Consider the following 19,614-nt stretch of genomic DNA (forward strand, 5'->3'; position numbering starts at 1 on the left):
TTCCACTGCCATGTTCTGCTGATACCGTTCTCTGTGCAGCGAGGAGGCTGCACATCCGCGAGGTGCTTCGCCTGCAGCAGGCGGCCAAGCGAAGCATCAAACGGGCCATTGCCTCCGCTGGAACTGATGGCAGTATTGGTCTTTTGGGGTTGGCTATCGTTGGCGCTGCTGCTGTTCAGATAGCGCAGCAAGCTAACACTCAAATTAATGGCCAGCATCATTACTGCTTCGTTGTTCGAGTACTTTCTGCTGCTGATGTTGCAGCTTCCCTTGCAGCGGGAGATGTTGCTGCCCTGGGCACCTAAGGCCGCAATCAGGGCATGTGGAGTCCCCGGTGCTGCATATCTGCGCCAGATGCCTCTACGTCTGCCCCAGAATTTGCTGCCCCGCTGCCCCGCCTGCTGTTTGCAAGATGTACAGCTTCAGCCTTGAGGCTCGCAGGAGCCATGTGCTGTTGGTGCCGGTGTTCATGCTGCTGACGCCGCGAGTGCTGTGGCTGCCAGTGCCACTGTCAATACTGCACGTTTTTATTGCCACCATTGCCCGCAGGACTGATGCCCGTCTTGCCGTTTTTTTCATTCTCCGCAGTAGCTTCAGAGCAGCAACTGCAGCAGCTCCAGAAGCACGGCTTTTAAGGTTGAGTGGACGCGGAGGCAGGGCTCTCTATAGATCGTCAAAAGTACCTGAGACAGGAATTCTTGAACGCAAGCCCGTGGGAGCTCTGCAAGCTGTCCCACGGGGATACAAAGACAGGTTCAGCAGCGAGCTTCATTCGTGGGCATTCGCGGTGACCCCACACTCAGCCCTTCCACCATTTTAAACCAGATTTTGACATTGAGTTAATTATTCATACAATTTTTGCAAAAGCACATGGCCATTGTCACTGGTAGCGTGCGCTCGCGTAAGCTGCGCACCTCACAGCAGCTCGCTTTTCCGCGCCAATCGTACTATAATGGCGCGATGAGCTACACTAGCCTGCTTTTTAAGGGGTTCCTTGTGACTGCATCTTCACACTTATTCAATCAGCACATGGTTACTATAAGTTGCTCCATTTCGCTGTCCAGGAGCTCCGTTTCCCTTTGCAGTCACAGGTGGCATAGTTAGTTCGTCTTGCAGTGGTAGTTCCTTTCGGGCACGTCTGCTGCTAGGAGAGCGGCCACGATCAAGGGAAATGTCAAAAGCCTCTGGGTGCTGGCCTGCGGGCAAGGGGCCCCAAGGGGTCGCTGCTTGGCGAGGCAACAGTAAGTTCCTGCACTGTGTGAATACATGCTGCCACGAAGAGCTCTTGTCGCAGGGGTTGTGAATCGACTTCCGCAATTCAACTCTTCGACGTCCTTCATATGTCAGCACTTGGATGTGCAACCCAGCCACAGGGTCACTGATTAGCGCTCTCTAGGCACTTTTCTTGGTGTCGGTTGGCCCTTCAACTAGAGAAACATCAATGAACGCATGAGATAGTACGTAATCATAGAAGCTCGCTTCGCGGCAGAAACGCAAAATGGGTTGTCCTGCTTGATCGCGAGCAGTGCTCAGCCACTAAGCTAAATGCATTTTTTGAGGTACAGACATTGGCTAAGCTTATGTTCGCACCCACCAGGATGGTAACGCCCTTCATGTCTGCAGCTCCAGGGCGGACACCTCCACGCTCTGGATCCGTTCCATAACTGCTAGGGGCGTGCTATTCAAAAACACAGATTTTCGTAGCTATACTGGTTTTACTCTTCCCATGGCATATGTAGCTGGATAAAATGTCGCATAGCTATTATCTACACGCAGTCGTCGCTCCAAGATCCCTACCCTCACGCCTCGCAAACCAGCGTGCCAGACCTCTGGTACTCGCTTCCCTTCCCCGAAACGTTGCAAGTTTTGGTCGCCCTCAGCGTTTCAAAGAGCTTCGACACTCAGCGAAGATCAACCAGTGCAGCCGGCTAGCCTGGAAGTTGAAAAGAGATCCATGAAGAGTTGCTTCTTACGTCTAGGTAAATGCCTCTGTCTCCAAAATCCACGGAGTTCGATGCAACTGCAGTGGATGCAGCAAATGCGGCTGGTGCAGTGACACATCCCACTAAAATCAACAGTAGCAGATCTTACTAAAACCAAAACAATTGTAGCAAGTTAACTAAAGCAGCAACAGTTGCCGCCGCACACTTAAGGGGAGGCTTTTCAGGACAGCGTCAGCCTTAGAGCGCTCCTGCTGCTGCAGCAGCAGCTGCTGCTGATGCTGCTTCGGCAGCAGTTCACCATGCAAAGGATTGACCATGTGAGGGATGATATCTTGAGCTGCAGTGGATATATTCCCGGCAGCAGCAGCAGCTGCTGCTGCTGCCGCCGCTACTTCACGGTGCTTCTGAGGTCCTGCTTGCAGCAGTAGCTCAACAAAAGCCGAGCGTAGAAGCGGCAGCAATGCCAAAAACAAGTCAATTAGTATGCTTTTGTGCTGCTGCTGCTGTGCACCGTGTTGTTGGGGCTGCCGTCGCCCATAATGCTTCTGCTGCTGCAAGTGCTGTTCCTCTGCTTGCTGCTGCCCTTGCACGGAACAAGAGCCCACAGGAGGTTCTTTTTCGAGTCCTTCCGAGCTACTCCAGCACATGTGGCACGTGTTCCCGTTGCAGCTGGTTACGGAACAATGCTCCCGGGATGTCTGCTGCTGCAGCAACTGCAGCAACTTGAAAGCTCGGTTGAAATTCCGCAGCCGCAGGCTTGTGGCTAGGCGTCGAGCCCAACTCGCCACGCTTTGCTGCTGCTGTTGACACTGATGCGGCTGTGGCTGCTGCTGCTGTTGGTTTTCTATGCGAGTAACCAGTGTGAGGCTGGATCCCATGCTGCTGCTGGCAGTGCTGAGGGCAGCAGCTCCAGCTGCTGTAGTGAGAAGTAGCCGAAAGGCCAGGCCTTGATGCAGAAGCGTATGGAAGCCTGTCGAAGCAGCAGCAGGTGTATCTGCTGACGCCCCACTCGTTGCTCGTGCAACGCACTTCCGCAGCAGCAATCTTTCCAGTGCTGCACAACAGACAGCAGATTCTGCCGTATCAGCTGCGGCAGCGGCTGCTGCAAGATTCCGCAGCAACAGCTGCAGCAGGAATCCATCCACATCCAATTGCTGGCATTTGGTTGAATCCACAGCAACAGCATCTCCTTCAGCTGGGGCCGCACGTGCTTTCAATGCTGCCGCGCTGTCTACTCCTGCCGCCGGTGTGCTTGCTGCTGCTGCAACTGTTGCTGCTACAGCGTCTGCTGCTCCTTCAGCCTCTAGAGCTGTAGGAGATACTTCGGTGGGACAGTCACCTCTTGCTGCTGACTCTGCTGCCCCTGCCGTTGCTGCCGGCACTGTTAGTGCTGCTTTCAAGACGCTTTGCCGCTGCGCAATGCAATACTGCCGCAGCGCTCGAAATTCCTCCTGCGCAAAGTCGCGCCATAGTAGCCGCCACGCTTCCTGCTGCTGCCTACGCTGCCGCAGCAGCAACTGGCCTGCCAACAGTTGACTGCTCCCGTGTTCGTTGCCACCAAAGCAGCAGCTGCCCGCTTGCTGCTGCAACATCTGAGCCGAGCACAATTGTGGATCGCTATCATTCACATCGCCTTCTTCTTGTGCTTTCTGCTGCTGTTGCTTCTCTCCCTGGTGGCACTGCATCTGTCGCTGCAGCTCGTTGTGCTGTCGTTGCTGTTGCACGAGTCTTTCCAGCCTGTCCTTTAGCTCGCGCAAAGTCGGTCGGTGTTTGCTCTGACTCGGAATCCTACAGAAGATAGGCTCTTTGCCCCAATCTCGCTGTAGCCGCTGCTGACGGCGGCGGACCTCTTCAGGATCTGCTGCCAGCTCAGACACTTGCTGCTGCTGCTGCTGCTGCTGCTGAAAGCGATGTACGGAGGACTTTTCTGTGTGGCGCCGCTGCAAACAAACGGGCGTTTGCTGCAGCAGTAACTGCTGATCTTGCTGGTAGTTGTAAAGCTCTCCTGTGCCGCTGCTGTCATCTGCGCTGCTTCCAGTTTCTTCCAATGGGTCTATTAAAGGATTCAGCAGCTGCTCAACTTGCTTTTTCTGTTGCTGATCCTGCTGCTGTTGTTTTTGCTGATGCCGCCTAGAACCACTTGTACTTGAAAGGCCGAAGCCGCCCGAAACGCCTTCTATGAAAGGCTTCACCTTGCAAATTTCCTCGCGCTCTTGCTGCTGCCGGCATTGGTGTTCTTGCATGTGCCGTTCCTGCTGCTGCTGCACGTTGCGCTGATTCACCTGATGCTGCTGCACGTGCTCCTGGTACTTCTCTTGATCTGGCAGGCGCTGCAAAGCTTGAGAGGCTCGAGTTTCAAACTCAATATTTGTAAACGCGCACTTAGGAGCAGGCTCTAGCACAGGGCTTGAGTTGGCTTTCTCAACGGTGACCGTTCTGCTGTTCGTGTTGCCGCTGTTGTTGCTCACGCCATTGCTGAAGTTGCGTCGGCTGCAGCTGTTGTCGGAGTTGTTGCTGCTGTTCCTCCTCCGTTTAATTTGTCCATTGCCATTGTTTTCCCTGAATGTCTCATTTGTATAGTTGCTGCTCCCGTGCTTTTTGCTGTTGCTATGGCGCTGCTGCTGCTCGTTGCTGGTGGACCAAAGAAGTTGTAAACTCGCGAGGCGCCTTGCCTGCAGCAGACGGTGGTGGCCGCAGCGGCCAAGCACGAAATGCCTCCCCTTTATCCACTTCCGGTGCTGGAGTTTCTTTCTCTTTGTGGATAGCTGTTGCAGAAGTTGTTGCTGCTGTTCACGTGGGGCGACGAGAGTGTGGCGTAGCGGCCGGATGCTATCCTGTTTGCTGCAGGGATTTGAATGTTTATTACTGCTGCTGACGCTGCAGTTGCTGTCTAAGAAGCAGTCACCGCAGTTGCCAATTAAGGCCACTGTTGGCAGGTGTGGAGTCCCTGGTACTGCGCATTTGCTGTTGCTGCCTCTTTCGCCTCCGTTGCTGCTCTTGCTCTGGAGCTTGCGTTTCTGCTGCCTCGCCAGATGAAGAAGAAGGTGCAGCTTGTGCCTTGAGGTTCGCATGTCCGGCGGGTACCGATCTTACTCTGCTGAGGCCACTGCTCCAGCAACAACTGCCGCTCTCGCCGACACTGCTGCCGCTCCCGCTCCCGTTGCAGCTGCCTTCAGTGTAATTCTTCTGTGATTGCTTGTGTGATGCTGCAATATTTTCAATGCCTGCCGCAGCTTTTGCTCTGCATGAGCTGAAGGAGCAGCACTAGCGGCAACTGGAACATACGAGTCCGTCTCTGCTTGAGTAAGGGAGCCTGCCATACAATATCCCACATGTCACATTAAATCACACAGGTACAGACCTTCCAATACAAAAGAGCTTCATGCTGGCTTCTAGGTCTGCTAGGCCCTTCAAGGGAGCCAGGGAGTAGGGCTGTTTTGTGGGGCCCCATGTGCCTCCCCAGACGCCATTGAAAGATGACAATTCTTGGAAAGGACTTCGACTTTTTACCTGATATTGAATAAATGAGATGCTTAGAGGGAGGATTTAGCGATGATTTCTCTGCATCAAAGCCGTCCAGACTCCGGGCGACACAAGTGACCTTCGTATTCTTTATCTGTTGAGCTTGCTGAAAGGAGAAAGGTAGAAATGTCACGCTCAAGGGTTTTAAGAAGAGCGTTGAAACAATGTCAGCAATGCTGAATAGCAACCGCAGCCTACAGCAGCAAGGGCTAATAGCGGTGCTGCTGTGACAGCAGCCAATGAAATTCGGAGCCTCAAGAGACGGAGCTTCGTACTAGAGGCAAGACCTACCCTATGCAGTAAACTTTTTCCTGTTATGTCATCATGGCCGTACTCAATTCGCCGTACGGCGTACTGCGCAGCCCGAGCACACTAAGCGTCTCTCCATGGACCCAACATTGGGACGGCGCCCCTTGGAGTATGCGGAGCTTATAGAAGGCATTTAAGAATTTTTTGCAGCGCTTATGGGCCATAGTCCCTTCCGCTCGTTTGGCTAATTCTATATCCAGTGTCATGTGTCCACCCGCTACCTTAACCCCACTGAACCTCTTGTAAAATTTCAAAACTTCAACTGCACAGCTAAATCACTGTAATGCTCCAGAAGCACCTGCTGCCGGCGCTTTTGGTGTTGCTGCTGCTGCTGCAAGGCCTCTTTCACGTCTGTGCTGCCCTGTAGGTGCATGATAAGCGGTGACACAAAGCTCTTTTGCTGTTAGGCAGCTAGAAACAACTACTGAACTCCACGTATTTAATGACTACCCCTGCTGGCTTCTCTATGTGTCCGCCACTGTTCTTCGAGGTCTCTTCCTGACTCTACTCACCTGCACTTCATATTGTTTGTATGGTCCTTTCTGTCTGAACCAATGCATTTCGTCTTTTCATGCCTGTTGCTGGCGTTCCATTTCTGCCGGCTTCCGTGCAGTGCTGCGAAGCCGAAGTACTATAAATGACAGTACAATTGTCTAAGGCAAACTAGGGCTTATTACTGAGGGCTCCCCCTTACGAGTCTCCCAGAGGAGAAGCTCCGCTGGGAGCCGTCAGGTAGCCGCAGCAGCAAAGAGCCATCACAGTCGAGGCCTTCCAATATGCCGCTGTACTTCCCCTGCTGCTGCTGCTGCTTGTGTCTTTGATGCAGCAGCAGTTCTTGCTGCTCTTGCTTCTCTAGGATCACCGACACACGGTCGCCTTTGTACGCCAAGTGCTCATCCACAGAAGCAAGCAGCGGAGCGGAGCCCTGCTCCTGCAGCAGCAGCAGCACCTCGCCCACTTCTTCGTGCAGCAAGTCCAGCACTTTCTCAACAGACACGTCAATGCTGCCATCACTGCTGTCTTCAGCTTTGCTCTTGCTGCAATTGGGGGCTAAAAGGAGAGAAGACTGAGGTGGCCAAATAACTAAATCACTGTAGTGCTCCAGGAGCACCTGCTGACGGCGCTTTTGGTGTTGCTGCTGCTGCTGCAAGGCCTCTTTCACGTCTGTGCTGCCCTGGTAGCAGCAGTCCTCGAAGTGCTCCTTGGGGTGGGCGGCGAGGTTTATGCCGATGCCCAGAAGCACAACAACCATGTCTTCCACCGACTGCAGCTGTGGCGTTTTTGCTGCAGGTGCTTCACTAGTACTGTTCCCAGCAGCAGCAGCAGCAACTGTGCGGTTCGTGCTTTGGCAGAGAACCCCAGCAATCTTCTTATTGTTTACGAGGACATCATTGACCCACTTAATTTTAGAGCCCTTCACTCCCAGGTGTTGTAGCACACGCTGTACAGACAGCGCTGCAACGAAGGGCAAGTGCAGCAGCAGCTGCTGCTGATTCTGTTTCCACGGCAGCAGATACGTTGCATGCAAGTTGCCAGCAGCAGATACCCAGCGCCGTTCCTCCCCCGTGTCTCCTCGACGAGTCCCTACTCCTGCAGTTTGCTTTGCTGCAGTGACACATAGACAGTGACCCCCAGTAGCTAGCGCTTGCTTCTGCTGCTGCTTCTGCTGCTGCTTCTGCTGCTGCAGATGCGGCAGGAGATGTGCGCACACCAACTCGTCTAGATGCCGCTCCGCCCACTTTTGCGTTGAGTCCAGAGAGAAAAATGATAGCTCCGTGACATTCAAAGATGGCCTCCACACATCGCGAACCTTTGCTGCAGATACTGGGACATCTGCTGCTGCTGCTGTTGCTCCTGCCGGGCAGAGACCGTTTCCTGCTGCTCCTGCTGCTGCTGCTTTATGTGGGGTTGCCCGTGGCGTCTGCATGATCTGACGATGCGGCTGTTGCGCTGATGCTCCCAACGGGCGAACTCTTGTGGCTGCTGTAGCTGCTGCTTCTGCTGATACCGCTGCAGCTGCTGCTGCGTGGTAATTCGACGAAACAACAGCGTTGTTCGGTCGAGGCCTCAAAAAGGAAAAACTAGGGGCAGCGTCGCGCCTGCTGCAGTGCAGCAGAGCCTGCAGCTGCTGCTGCTGCTCAGTATGTGGGCTAAGCTGCAAACCGCATGGGGAAGTACCCCGGGAAGTAAGCCCAAGGAGAGGGAAAGCGATTGTCTTGCTGCTGCCGCTACTGCTGCGTCCACGCGTAGGGGAGATGACGCTGCAGATGACCTCATGAGTGCAAAGATGCTGCAGCAGCAGAAGCAGCAGCCAAGAAAGCTTTATCCCGTTGCAACTGTGTAGCCGCAGTGGTGCTGTGGGCGCTGCGACTGCTGTTGGTGGTGCTGCCTCTACTGTTCCTGCACGGTACACGCCGCGACATCCTTCCTCGTGTCGAGGCATCAGCACGAGACGCCCATTTCATGGCTTTTTGCCGATGCTTCCGCGTGCAGAAGCTTCAGCAGCACAAGTCGCAGAAGCCGGCTGTCTCCGCCGCACCTGCCTTGTCTGCTGCTCTCCTGCCTCTGTACCTAGGGCTAACGCCTGAACATTGGAGAAGCAGCTTCAAAATAAATTGAAAATTGGGATGACCTTTCGTTGCTGCTGCAACACGAATGCAAATGCACCGGCTGCTGCAGCTACCGCAGCTGCTGGCCCCCAATGGGGGGCGAACGAGAACCGCCTCCCAGTACTGGGTGTAGCATCAACTACAGGCTAGCAAGTACTACGCTCCGCCAAATCTTTGGAATACTACCTCGCATTTTCTACGTTGGTGTAGAAGCCACAATAGCAGCAGCAGCAGTGGCGGCAGCTGCTGCAGCAAGCTTCGAGTCATGAGAAGGGCCCCTGCCCGTTACGTGGAGCTTGTCTGAGTAGCGGCAACCGCACCAACTGCACTGAAATTAAGGGCTAGCCGAGTCGAAGTTCAATTTAGGTTTCTTGCTCCTGCTGCGAGACCAGTTTAGCAGCAGCAGCAGCTGCGGCAATTGCAACAGGTGTATTTCTGGTCAACGGGCCTATGCATCTGCAGAAACGAGGGATAGTGAGCATCCCGTGAATGCGCTCGTCTTTGACAACAAACGAGTGCTCTACAGAGGGGTTTATCAAGTGCAGAAGCAGCACCAGAATCGCAGCGGCAGCCACTACAGCGACAGCTGCACCAACAGCAACAGCAACGAAAAGAACCACCACAGCAGTAGCGGCTACAGCAGCAGCAGCAGCAGTAGCACCAGCACTTAGAGGTGCATCGGAGGCGACAGCCACAGCAGAAGCAACTACATCAGGAGTACCTGCAAAGGCACAATCACATATTTGGCCCTTTCTAGGGATGAATAATCTTATCGGTAGAGAAAAGAGCTCAGACGCATCCAAGAAAGAAGACTTGCGCAGGGATGCAGCGGAAGCAGCCGCAGCAGCGGAAAATGCAATAGCAGAAAACACAATGGAAGCAGCTACAGGAGTTAAAACGGATGGCGGAGCTGGGATGCCCCTCACAGGCTCAACGCGCGCCAGCACACGTCTAGTTGCGCCTCTCCAAGCAAAAGCGCCTCCAGAACCTGAAGAAGCACCGTCGCTTAGGGCTGTAGAAGCAGCAGCAACTTCACCTCCTGCAGCCTCAAAATCTGCAGTTGGGCCTTGTGGTGCATTAGGGGCAGACATAGAAGCTGTTGCTTTACCTGCTGCCGCTCGATGTATTTGCACAGACGATCCAGTGGGAGACCTACTGCAGCAGCACCAGAAGCGGTCGTTGCCTTCGCTGCCGCTGCAGCTGCCACTGCGGCTGTTACTGCCCTACGCGGTGCCCTACGCACCAGTGAGGGCCTGTAATGCTGTTGCTTCCAAGAAACCGCGAAAGCAGTCTCAGCTTCAACCGCCTATGCCGGAGCTGCGGAACCAACTGCAGAGGGAGCAGCAAGAGGAAGAGCAGCAGCATCAGCAAGAGCAACTGCAGCAGAAGCACCCAGAAGAGGAGGCGCAAAAGCATGAGCAGCAGCGAGAATGCATGCAGGAGGACTTTCCCACCAGAGGACAGAAGAATCATACCGTGGAGCAGCGACAGCAGCAGGAGAACCAGGAACAGCCACCTCAACAGCAGCAGCTGAAAATGGAAAGAAAGCAACAGTACAACCAGGAACAGCAGCAGCAGCACCATAATCACGTACAGCAAGAGAAGAATGTACAGGCAAAGCAGCAGCAGGAACATGAAAAGCAAAAACAACGAAATGTGCCAAGGAAGCGCCAGCAGAAGGTGCACAGGGAGCAGCTGCACCAGCAGCAGCAGCGGCCACGTATCGCTGTTTACACTGCAGTATTACTGCTGGAAGAAGTAACAAGCTTCTGTGAGCAGCAGGTAACCCTTGAATCGCTACCGCACGCGTTGAAGGTGCAACGTAAGAAGGCCAACAAGCGACAGCAGCAAAAACAGCAGCCCCGGCTGAGATTCTCTTCTTTGGCTGCTGCGTTGGTCTGGCTGCAGCAGCAGTTGCAGAGCGAGGGAGCCCTCCTCCCAGCAGCTGCTGGTTGTCTCTGTAGCAGCTATAGGCACGCATTCGACTGTGTGCCCCAAGCACCGACAGCAGAAACAGCACCAGCACTAAATGGAGGAGGAGCAGATATATCAGGGGCGACAGAGCCTGCAGCAACAGCTGGCGACCCTTGCGTCTCGGCTTCCATCTTAAAGGCTGCTACGAATGAAGCGGTGGCAGCGCTGCAGCTTCTGTCTGTATTTAGAAGCTCGAAAGTAGCAACAGAAGCAGCAACACTGCGGCTAGACGGTGGCGTGGGTGCACATGATGCATATTCATCAGCGGCAGCAGCAGCAGCCGCGTGGGCTGCAGCCGCCTCAGACCCTCCTCCTTTGCAGCACAGCAGCAGCAGCACTACCTCTACAGACGTGCTGCGTATTGCAGCCGTTGGCTGCAGCTGCAACTGCCCCGTGAAATCCCATTGGGTATCTTTGTCTGCGTGGCGTTCTTTTGTGCTGGCTTCCCACCCTTCCGTGAGATTATACGATCTCTTGCTCTTTGCTGCATCGCAGCGCCGTTTCTTTTCTGCTGCCGACTCATCTCCAGAGCCGCTACAGCAGCTCATGGAAGCATCTGCTGTGGTTGCATGCATGGAGCAGAAACATTTTGGCCCACCCCTATCTGGTGCCGCTGCGGCCGCTGCTGCTGCGGACACTGCAATTCAGTGTGCGGCGGCTGCAGTCCGAGAGCTTGTGAGTGCTCCAGGATACACAAGCAACAGCAGCAGCAAGAGAGTCGCGACATGGCTTGCTGCCGCAAACCCGTTTGCAGCGGCAGTAACACCAGGGAGCTCCGGCAGCAGCACAAGCTGTGTCAGACAACAGAAAAACCAACTGCCAGCGTGCTTGCCGTTTCTAGTTGTTTTGCCTGAAGAGGATTTACTGGGGAACAGTGGGGTAGCAGCAGCAGCTGCAGATGCTGAGCGAGCCTGGGCCCTTGGGGCCCCCGGTGCCGTGCCCCTTGTTGCTGGCAGTACGTTCTATAGTGCACCTTCTCAAGATACCGCAGTTGGGGGTCCCAAAATGCCCGCCAAAATGAGCAGGAGCAGCAGCAGCAATGATGGCAGCAGCATCAGCAAAGACACTGAGTCGCAGCAAGAGGCATCGGGTTTTAAGGCAAATGTTGCCCCCCGTCCAGGGCTACCGGAGCTTCGCTGTTTCTCTTAGTTGGATACGCCGCAAATGTGTATTCTGTGCCTGTTTTTGTTTTCCTTCGGTTCTGTTCCTATCTGCGGGCTTTTGCTGTTACTTGCGTCTCTTGGCTCCGGTTCTTCGTATGTCTCCGCCCAGCAGTTTCTGCTGAAGCGATCCAATGAGTTTTCGTTATGGAAAAGCAGTAAGAGAGAAGCATGTGTTGCTTTTCTTTGCTCTGGTAAGTTTGCTGAAATGCGGGAATTTTCAGTAGCAGAAACAAAAACAATAGGATTGGTTTCGAAAGCGGCAGCAGCGGCGGCTCTGAATCTGTATCTTTTGCATACGTCTATTTGGTCCAGCGGATTCGTTGTTGCTGTGTTTTTTGGTTATTTGGTGATTTTTTTGTAAGTCATTGAGTCCGCACAGTAATTTACTTCCGCACGCAGTCACGGGAGCAGCGGCAGACACACAGCGCACCTGCAAGAGCTCCGGCCAGTTTCAGAGGGCCACAATGCAAGGGACACCTTGTCCACAAACACTGGTTGTGCTCATGCAACTAGTTATTATGTTTTTCCTTGCAATAAACTTGGGCATACGGACAAGTACATTCAGCAGCACACAGCCCGCACTGTGGCATTGTGGCTTGCCATTGCAGCCGCTCGAAGTATAGTATATTTGCATCTACGGGGCACTGGGCGCTGCGCCCGTCTTCCTACGCCTGTTTCTTTGATATTTTCGTGTTAACAGCTTACATAGTGTGTGCCGTCCCTTTCCAGCGAGGACACGTTCTAGCAAGGCAAAGCCACTGCAGGAAATGGCAGACCAGGTGACTGCCTCAACTTCTGCTTCTGGGATGAGTTACGTGATTAGTGTCCAAGGCGTTCTTGGTTCATATCAAGCTGCCAGCCCTCTTTCTGTTTCCCTATTGTGGGACACCGTTGGGCTCTACGGCAGGCGCACTTTTCCTCCAAAAACTCGAATTAATCCTATCCGTGCTTCATCACGCGACGCCTATGGCAACGTAAAGCCTTACTATAGAACTCCGAGTTATATCTTTCATCGTCATCGTAGCACGCAAGAGCAACACTGAACAACACTCTTAGGGAATGCAGGCAGCCAGTGTGGCGAGCTCCAGCTACCTGCTGTGACTCGAAATTGTGATGACTCGTTCGCACATTTGTTCTCAAGACGTGCGTATATTCACCCCATCAACAGCATACCTTTGGCCCCCAAGGACACCTCTTCCGGGCTCGTCCCGTTGCTGTTGTTGGTGTCGGGCTGCCCTGCCTACGCAGCATTAGTTAACTCAAGCCCGACCTAAGGCTGGCTCCTAGCTTTTGTACTGATTAAGTGGCGGCTGTTGCACTTATGGGAGCTTCACTGTTGGCAAAAGCAGCAACATCACGAGCAGCAGCGAGAGTCCCTGAAACAAGAAAGCTGTGTCTTCAATGGGGCCTTCGCTCCCCATGTTGGGAACACTACCTACTCAAAAACAGTTAGAACAAAATTTGGGGGCTTGAGGGAAAAGAAGGAAGAAAAAAGTGGGCGAGGGACACAAAAGTCATGACTGGGTCACCTGAAGCATCACATCCGGGGGATCAGGAGCCCACTGAAGGGGAGCCCCCCTTCCAATGTCTTGCTACTTTTGGTATCTATTTTCTATCCCATGATTATGTCATGTGTTTTTCTGTTGCGTTTCTGATCAGCGCGTACAGCATAAAGCTCCACGCAGATAGCACAAAACACTGGGGGCCCCCAAGACGGACCTCAAACAATCTGTGGGGCCCCCCTGCGATCCCTCTGTTCGATTCGCTGCCACTGTTATTATGTAGCCATTTCAGTTGCTTATTTGTCGCATACTTAGTGCAATTTGAATGCCACCTATACGTTGGGGTCCCCTAGGGGATCCCCGTCTACTTCCAAGAGGGTCCCGATTCCTTGTCGGGCCTCATGTGAGCCTTTCTCGCCAAAGGAAGAGCCACAAGTATTCACGGGGTTTTCACTTTAATGCCCTCTCATTTTCAGCTCAAAGGGGAGTCCAAGCAGCCCCAGGACTTCCAGGTATCTCTGAGATCGGGGTTTTCCCAAAGATCAGAAGCTGCGCTACCGCTGGTACTGCTGATGCTGCTTCAGCTCGCTCATCAGCTGAAGCGACCTATCCTACATCTGTAAGACCAGCAGAGGGGGAAGAGGGCCCTTCCGGCGTCGCTACTGCTGTCCTGAATGCCTCAACTTTTCTCGCGCAGCTAGTAGGAGCAGCGGAGGGGGGCACGCAGCAGTTTCGGGGAGTTACTGCACTACGAGGGGCTCTTTCTTCTTTCTCTGCGGCGGTGGAACGAGCAGAAGACACACTTAAGCCCTTTACTTACAACTATGACGTAACAGACGCAGTGCACGGCAGGCTACTTAAGCCAGCTACACCCGCAACGCCGGCAGCAGTAGCAGCAGCAGCAAGCACGGTTAATGATGCTGGGGCCGCTGCCCGCACTGCCCCGGTGCAGCTTCAGCAGCAGCAGCGGGCGTGGAAGTACCTGGGGTCTCCGTTTTACATACTGCTGCTTCAGGCAGTGCACGCAGCAAAGGCAACACGAGGACTAAGTCCGTCACCCACGCCCGAAGGAGTCCAGGAAGCAGCAACAGCGTCTGTGCCTTATGTAGGAGCAGCAGGAGGGGCAGCGTCCCTTCTCACCAGTAGCAGCAGCATCGAAGCTGCTGCTGCAGAAGTTGCTGCTTTTTGGCAGCTACAGGTTGCCAAGGATTTGCGGCGCTTGCGCCACGCTGCGGAGGCCTTGCAGCAAGCAGGAGGGTCGCCAACTGAGGACCTCGAAGAAAACTCTTCTGCTTTAACAGGAACGCCAGCCGCTGTGCACTGTTTACCGCAGCAGGATGTGGATGCAGCGGTGCTGGGGCTTCTCTGCAGCGCAGCAGAGGCGGTAGCACTACTCGCAGAAATGCAAATGAAGCACTCAGTGCGAGACGTTGTGCCAACATTGCTTCTGTATGTTTTCTGCGGTTGCCGTTGTCTTTGCGGCTGCGGCTGCTGTGCGCGTTTCAATGAGTTGATTGAGCATGCATGTAGTTTTTTGCCATTCGTCGTTCCAGATATTGAGGAGTAGCAGTAAGGTTGCTGGCTCCTCTTGCTGCTGCGGTCGCAGTTACGGTTTCAGCGCTTGCATTGTTGCACCATGTACATGCCTGGGTAGCTCTGAGCATCTACTTCATTTTCTGGACTTATGTGCTGCAGCGTTCTAGAGCGCGTTCGGCTCTCGCGTGAACGCCGCCAGGGCCAGCTAAACCCGCAACTGGAGGAGCAACAGAAGAAAGATGGACTGGTGCGGCAGTGTGAAGCAGAGGCATCTCTGGCAGCCTCTGCAGAGGCAACGGCTGCTACCACAATAACGGCACGGTCACCTGCATCACAAGCACCAGAGGCGGGAGTAGCAGCAGAGGCGACCATACGGTGTCTTCATGCGCTGGGTCGCTGTCAGCTGTTTAGCGAAAAGCTGCTGCAAGTGGTGTCTACGGACCACATTGCTGCTGCTGACGCCGACTCTCTTGCCCTATATCTCTTTGAGTGCGGACGCATGGGCCTACGCTGCAGACGCTGGATAGGTACTTTGCTACTATGGCTTTTGTTGTGGTTGTTGAACTTGCCGAGAACGTTTATTATCACTGCAGTTGCTGCTGAGCTGCTTCTCTGTCGGGCGTCTATGAGGCCTTTAGCCTTTGGGGTGTGATGGCACTACAGATATGAGCTTTCAAAGGGCGCTCGAAGCCGTGAACTCTATGTCTGCTCCTTCTTTGCTACTGGCCTGCGCCGGTCTTTACCGCTTCTGCACAGAGTGGAAGGAATTTTATCTGCGAGCAGCTCCTCGGCTGCTTAATTTGGTGAGTCACTATCTCGTGCAGCTGCCGCCTCTGCATGTTTTTCTCCTACTCCCTAGAGTTGAGAGCTGTGCCGGTACACCGTGCCATACTTGCAGCATATGCTCCCTCCTATTAAGCGTGATCAAGAGCCAAGGATTTTTCGTTCGTTTGTGCAGTTGAAGCAAATGGATTACTACCAGCTACGGCTGATGCTGCGGCTGACGAAGCACCTCAATCCTTCCTTGAGTGACCCTCAGCTATGCCTTCTTTCCAGAGGCGCCGCGCGGCTCTTGACGCGTATTATTCCTACTTTAGATCCTCAGCAGCTCTGCTGGTACAAATGAGAACCGAGGCACCATACACGGACTATGATGATGCCCTTGCCAGCCTTGGTGACGATTTCATAGGCGGCTCTCGTGCTGCTGCCGTGGTCGTTGTGCTGCTGACGTTTCTCGTGCCGTCGACGTTGCTGCTTTCCGCCGTTGCTGTTGACTTTTCCCTTCACTTTCTGCTTCCAGCGTTTTCTTTTCTGCTCTCTGCTAATGCTGCGACTCTTGCAACTGCTGCGGACGTGGGTAGCTATCTGTCCGTGTCATCGCTTACATCTGCAGCGTTGCTACTTTTGTAGAGAGGCGGTCCACAGATACTCCAGAGGAATACGGATCTCTCACGCGATCTCTCGTGAGCGCCCTTGAGGCCACAGCTCCAGTGGATATATCGTGCGCAGTCACGCACACGGGTGCAGCTATTTCAGCAAGCTCAGCGGCCACTGCAACGGCAAAGCTGGCGGAGAGCGCAAGCCTAGCTGGGGACCCTCTGTCGCTTGTGCACCCTCTGCACGACTTAGTTGATGTGGTTGATTGTCTGGCCTCTCACGGGCTGCAAAGCTCTCTTGTTCCTCGCATAGAGTCTGTGCTATCCGCACGCTATACAGGTGAGCCCAATTTCACGCTAGGCGTTGAGAGCACCAGGGATGGGGACTTTGTCAACAGCATTAACAGAAAGACACTAGTAGTTGGACAGGGCCGCCTTAGGACATTAGAGCAAACCGCGGCGGCGTAGACACGGTGCAGCAGCCGGGAATGCGTGACTAGCAGCAGAGGTAGACAAGATCGGCACAGACATCGACGGGACGAAAAAAGGCAAGCACAGACAGAGACGAACAGAGAGAAACAAAGACAAAACTAGACGGATACGAAGGACCGCGCGCAAGCAGATAAATATTCAGATTATAGAGAGCAGTTTTTGTAGACACGTAGGGAGCCCGGTACACAGAAAAGCAAAATAAGGCAGAAACCGCGACAAAAGATACGGAGTAAGCTGCTAGAAGGCTAGCACACGAATTCAAAGCAAGGAAACACGGTAGGTACTGGCTTAGTTCAAGAAGAAGGGGTGCACTGCAAGGATATATTGCAGCTCAAACTGAAGCCTTCGCTGTGAGGACATAACCATTTGTAGCCGCTGCTTAACGTGTGTGCCTGCTGTTGCAGAGATTGAATACAGCGTCAATTTCACCCTGTGGCTTATTTGTCTCGATGCCTTTTCCAGAGTCGAGGGCCATTATCCTCACCTGCTGTTGCAGCACATCTCCGACAGTATCTGCAGGACTCAAAACAATGCTAACTCCAGCAAAAGCAGCTGCAGCGGAGGCAACATAGGCAGCGACAGCTGCAGCAATGCCGCAAATTACAGCAGGTCTAGTCTCATCGATTCTCTGAGCGTCCTCCAGAGGCTTAAGTTTATACAGGCCCTTACGCGCCTTTCCTTTCTGCCCATGCCAATAGTCCAGGTGCCCCCTTAGGCAGGATTCATGTTCGTGTGTGTGTAATATAAAACGGTTGCGGTCTAGTAATGCTAGGGAATCAAAATGACTCAATACCGCACTCCGCACCCATAAAGCTCGCATTAACGCGCAGAGCTGCGACAGCAATGGCAGCAAGCGTGATATCAACAGCGTTAAGCTCTTCACCAGCATTTTTGCCAGCGTCTGCAGGAGCGCTAGGCGCCACATCCACATGGGCAGGAAAGTTCATTGAACCGATGCTTTTGCTGTTTGCTTTCGATTTGCCGAAGCTGTGGTGCAGCAGCGTGGAAGGAGAACTAAATTTATTCCGAAGTCTGAGAGACGCTATGACTTGCGTTTTTCCTTTGTCTGTTGCGGTGTATATACACCCAGTGTTGTTCTCTCGTGCATTCCGATTTGTGGAGAACCGATACAACAGAAAGAAACCGGCATCGGGACTTCTTGCTTCGGACAGGTGCGGTTGCTCATGCATGCGGCTTCTGTTGCTGTCGCTGGTGCTGTGTGAGAGGTGCCCGAATGCTTATCTTGTTGGGCAACGTGAGCCTTTCCTTATTGCGTAGTTTTGTGTGGGTTACGCATGCCTCCCTCTATGCTTCCGCATCGTCGCTAGGGCTAGCCAAGCTGAATGTTGCTTGGCTCCGCGCCTCTGTGCCGTTCTCTTGCAGACATCTGGAGCCTCTGTTCTTGTCACATCTTTGCTGGGCGTTTCTTGTGGCGGAGATGCACCATAAGCCTTTCTTTTCCAACCTTCTGAACATGGCCTTGGCGCAGATGCCGCTCAGAGTCCATGGCTGCGTTGCTGCAGATGAGGGGGTCCCCTCCCTAGACCAACAACTACTCCAGGTGGCAGCGGCAGCCCCCTCCGAGTTTGCTGCCGGTGGACCTGCGCCGTGGTGCATAAAAGACATTGCTGTGATAAGGGCAGTACCGCAGAACAGCACAAGTGGCTCATACGCTGCTGCTAAATGTTCGGGCGTGACCCCAGGGGATCTTGCTGCGCCCGCAAGGCGAGCGGCGAGCGAAGACAGCTTCACTCTAACTACTCTTGATTGTATCACATACCGTAACCACTGCGATCCTGCAGTTCTGCTGCAGCAGGTTTGCCGGCTGCTGCAGCTTGAGGCTCCGCAGGTGGAAACAACGCTGGAGCAGCCGCAACAACAAAGCTTTAAAGCTTACTGTGGCGCTGTTATTAGATGGAGAGGGAGCAGACAAAGTTCTCTTCGGGAGCTTCTTGAAGAGGTTAAAGGTGAAGGGCAGTATTTGTAGTGCCATTCCAATCGCTATGTGCCGTTTCTGTGCCGGTGTGCGTGTGTGTGTGACATTCTGTTTGAGTCTGTGCACCTCTATTTTCTTTCGCTTTGTCTGTTTGTGTTTTTGTCTTAAGGCGTCTGATTGTTTAATGGTATGAAAACACATACTTATTTCGTACAAATAAGCAGATACTCGCCCACATTTGTGGGCTGCGTTCTCTTGGTCATTATCATGCTTCGCCTTACACAGCAGCGCGTCTTCCATTCATCGAGTCATGTTCGCTGCCGATGCTGCAACTGCAGCTGCTGCTGTCACTTCTGCTATTTTCCGTATGTTGCAGTTGCGGCAAGCGATGCTACACTTAAGTGGAGTGTAGCAGGGGAAGGTGCTATTCAATCAGCTGCGCCGGAGTTTGGGCATCAGTGGCCACTGTCCGAGGTGTGCCTTTGGGTCCAGGGAGTACCGCTAGTGCTCCTGGTTGAGACTGAGGGGCTATCGCTCAGTGCCAATCCTGAAGATGCAAAGAGAAATTACAGCACAGGATACAAGTATTTGCTGCTTAGAGCCTTCAGAGCCCTGGGTGTTTCCAAGGTGAGAAGACAAGTGGTATAGGGCTGCATTCATTGTGTAGCTTTTGCTTTGGCCAGTCCCCTTTATGTCAGCTATTTCTGTACCATAGTCGTTGAACTTTGTGCGCAAATATCACGTGCGCAAATAGCACGTTTATGCTAAGTATTCTTACATTCTATTGAAACGGCAAGCTTGGCGGCACAAAATTTTTGACTTTTTTCTTACGCTTTTCATCTCCTTTCACTGCAATCATTAGTGCTATTGCCTCGTCCGCGCACACTACGCAGGAACCTTTGCTTCCTTAATAGTGTTACAACGTGAATCAGTGCTTGCATCTCTAAAATTTTGGCTTGCTTTATGCAGGCGTGTCTCACTGGAAGCTGCGATGCCTGCTGATGTTTCTGATGCGTCGCCTGTTGCTGCTTACAGATCCTCTTCATCAACTCTCAGGAATGGCAGAGAGCCAAAGGACGGCAACAGAAGGCTTGTTTGCTCCGCCGAAAATTCGTCATGTGACACACGTCACGGTTTAAGGCCCAAACTTTCCACGAGTGCGAAAAAGAACTCGGTTATTTTTCTAGCAAATTTGTGTCCTTCAACGTAATCCTTAAGCAAGCGCAAGGAAGGGACGCGCGCAGTGCCCAAT

At 53.3% G+C, this 19,614-nt stretch overlaps 6 protein-coding genes across 6 annotated transcripts; 3 read left to right on the plus strand and 3 right to left on the minus strand.

Annotated features, from left to right (window-relative positions):
• Positions 1–2,119: 2,119 nt before the first annotated feature.
• On the minus strand, positions 2,120–5,014 carry ETH_00007080 (uncharacterized protein; the record flags this gene model as incomplete). Its single annotated transcript, XM_013376784.1, has 1 exon — positions 2,120–5,014. One exon carries the CDS (start codon positions 5,012–5,014, stop codon positions 2,120–2,122), a length of 2,895 nt encoding a protein of 964 aa, XP_013232238.1.
• A 1,010-nt stretch (positions 5,015–6,024) lies between these two features.
• ETH_00007085 (biotin-[acetyl-CoA-carboxylase] ligase, putative) lies at positions 6,025–8,217 on the minus strand (the record flags this gene model as incomplete). The annotated part of the gene is made up of 2 exons (XM_013376785.1): positions 6,025–6,135; positions 6,469–8,217. 2 exons carry the CDS (start codon positions 8,215–8,217, stop codon positions 6,025–6,027), a joined length of 1,860 nt encoding a protein of 619 aa, XP_013232239.1.
• Positions 8,218–8,872: 655 nt separating this feature from the next.
• On the plus strand, positions 8,873–11,506 carry ETH_00007090 (uncharacterized protein; the record flags this gene model as incomplete). The annotated part of the gene is made up of 1 exon (XM_013376786.1): positions 8,873–11,506. One exon carries the CDS (start codon positions 8,873–8,875, stop codon positions 11,504–11,506), a length of 2,634 nt encoding a protein of 877 aa, XP_013232240.1.
• A 1,841-nt stretch (positions 11,507–13,347) lies between these two features.
• Positions 13,348–16,402, plus strand: ETH_00007095 (uncharacterized protein; the record flags this gene model as incomplete). Its single annotated transcript, XM_013376787.1, has 5 exons — positions 13,348–14,471; positions 14,718–15,085; positions 15,222–15,361; positions 15,517–15,674; positions 15,952–16,402. The coding sequence occupies 5 exons, from the start codon at positions 13,348–13,350 to the stop codon at positions 16,400–16,402; spliced, it is 2,241 nt and encodes a 746-aa protein (XP_013232241.1).
• A 403-nt stretch (positions 16,403–16,805) lies between these two features.
• Positions 16,806–17,315, minus strand: ETH_00007100 (uncharacterized protein; the record flags this gene model as incomplete). Its single annotated transcript, XM_013376788.1, has 1 exon — positions 16,806–17,315. One exon carries the CDS (start codon positions 17,313–17,315, stop codon positions 16,806–16,808), a length of 510 nt encoding a protein of 169 aa, XP_013232242.1.
• Positions 17,316–17,470: 155 nt separating this feature from the next.
• On the plus strand, positions 17,471–19,484 carry ETH_00007105 (uncharacterized protein; the record flags this gene model as incomplete). Its single annotated transcript, XM_013376789.1, has 4 exons — positions 17,471–17,598; positions 17,810–18,393; positions 18,739–18,989; positions 19,398–19,484. The coding sequence occupies 4 exons, from the start codon at positions 17,471–17,473 to the stop codon at positions 19,482–19,484; spliced, it is 1,050 nt and encodes a 349-aa protein (XP_013232243.1).
• Positions 19,485–19,614: the final 130 nt, after the last annotated feature.

The sequence above is a fragment of the Eimeria tenella genome, genomic scaffold (assembly GCF_000499545.2).
Source record: "Eimeria tenella Houghton genomic scaffold, Eth_scaff40, whole genome shotgun sequence".
Lineage (NCBI taxonomy): Eukaryota > Apicomplexa > Conoidasida > Eucoccidiorida > Eimeriidae > Eimeria > Eimeria tenella.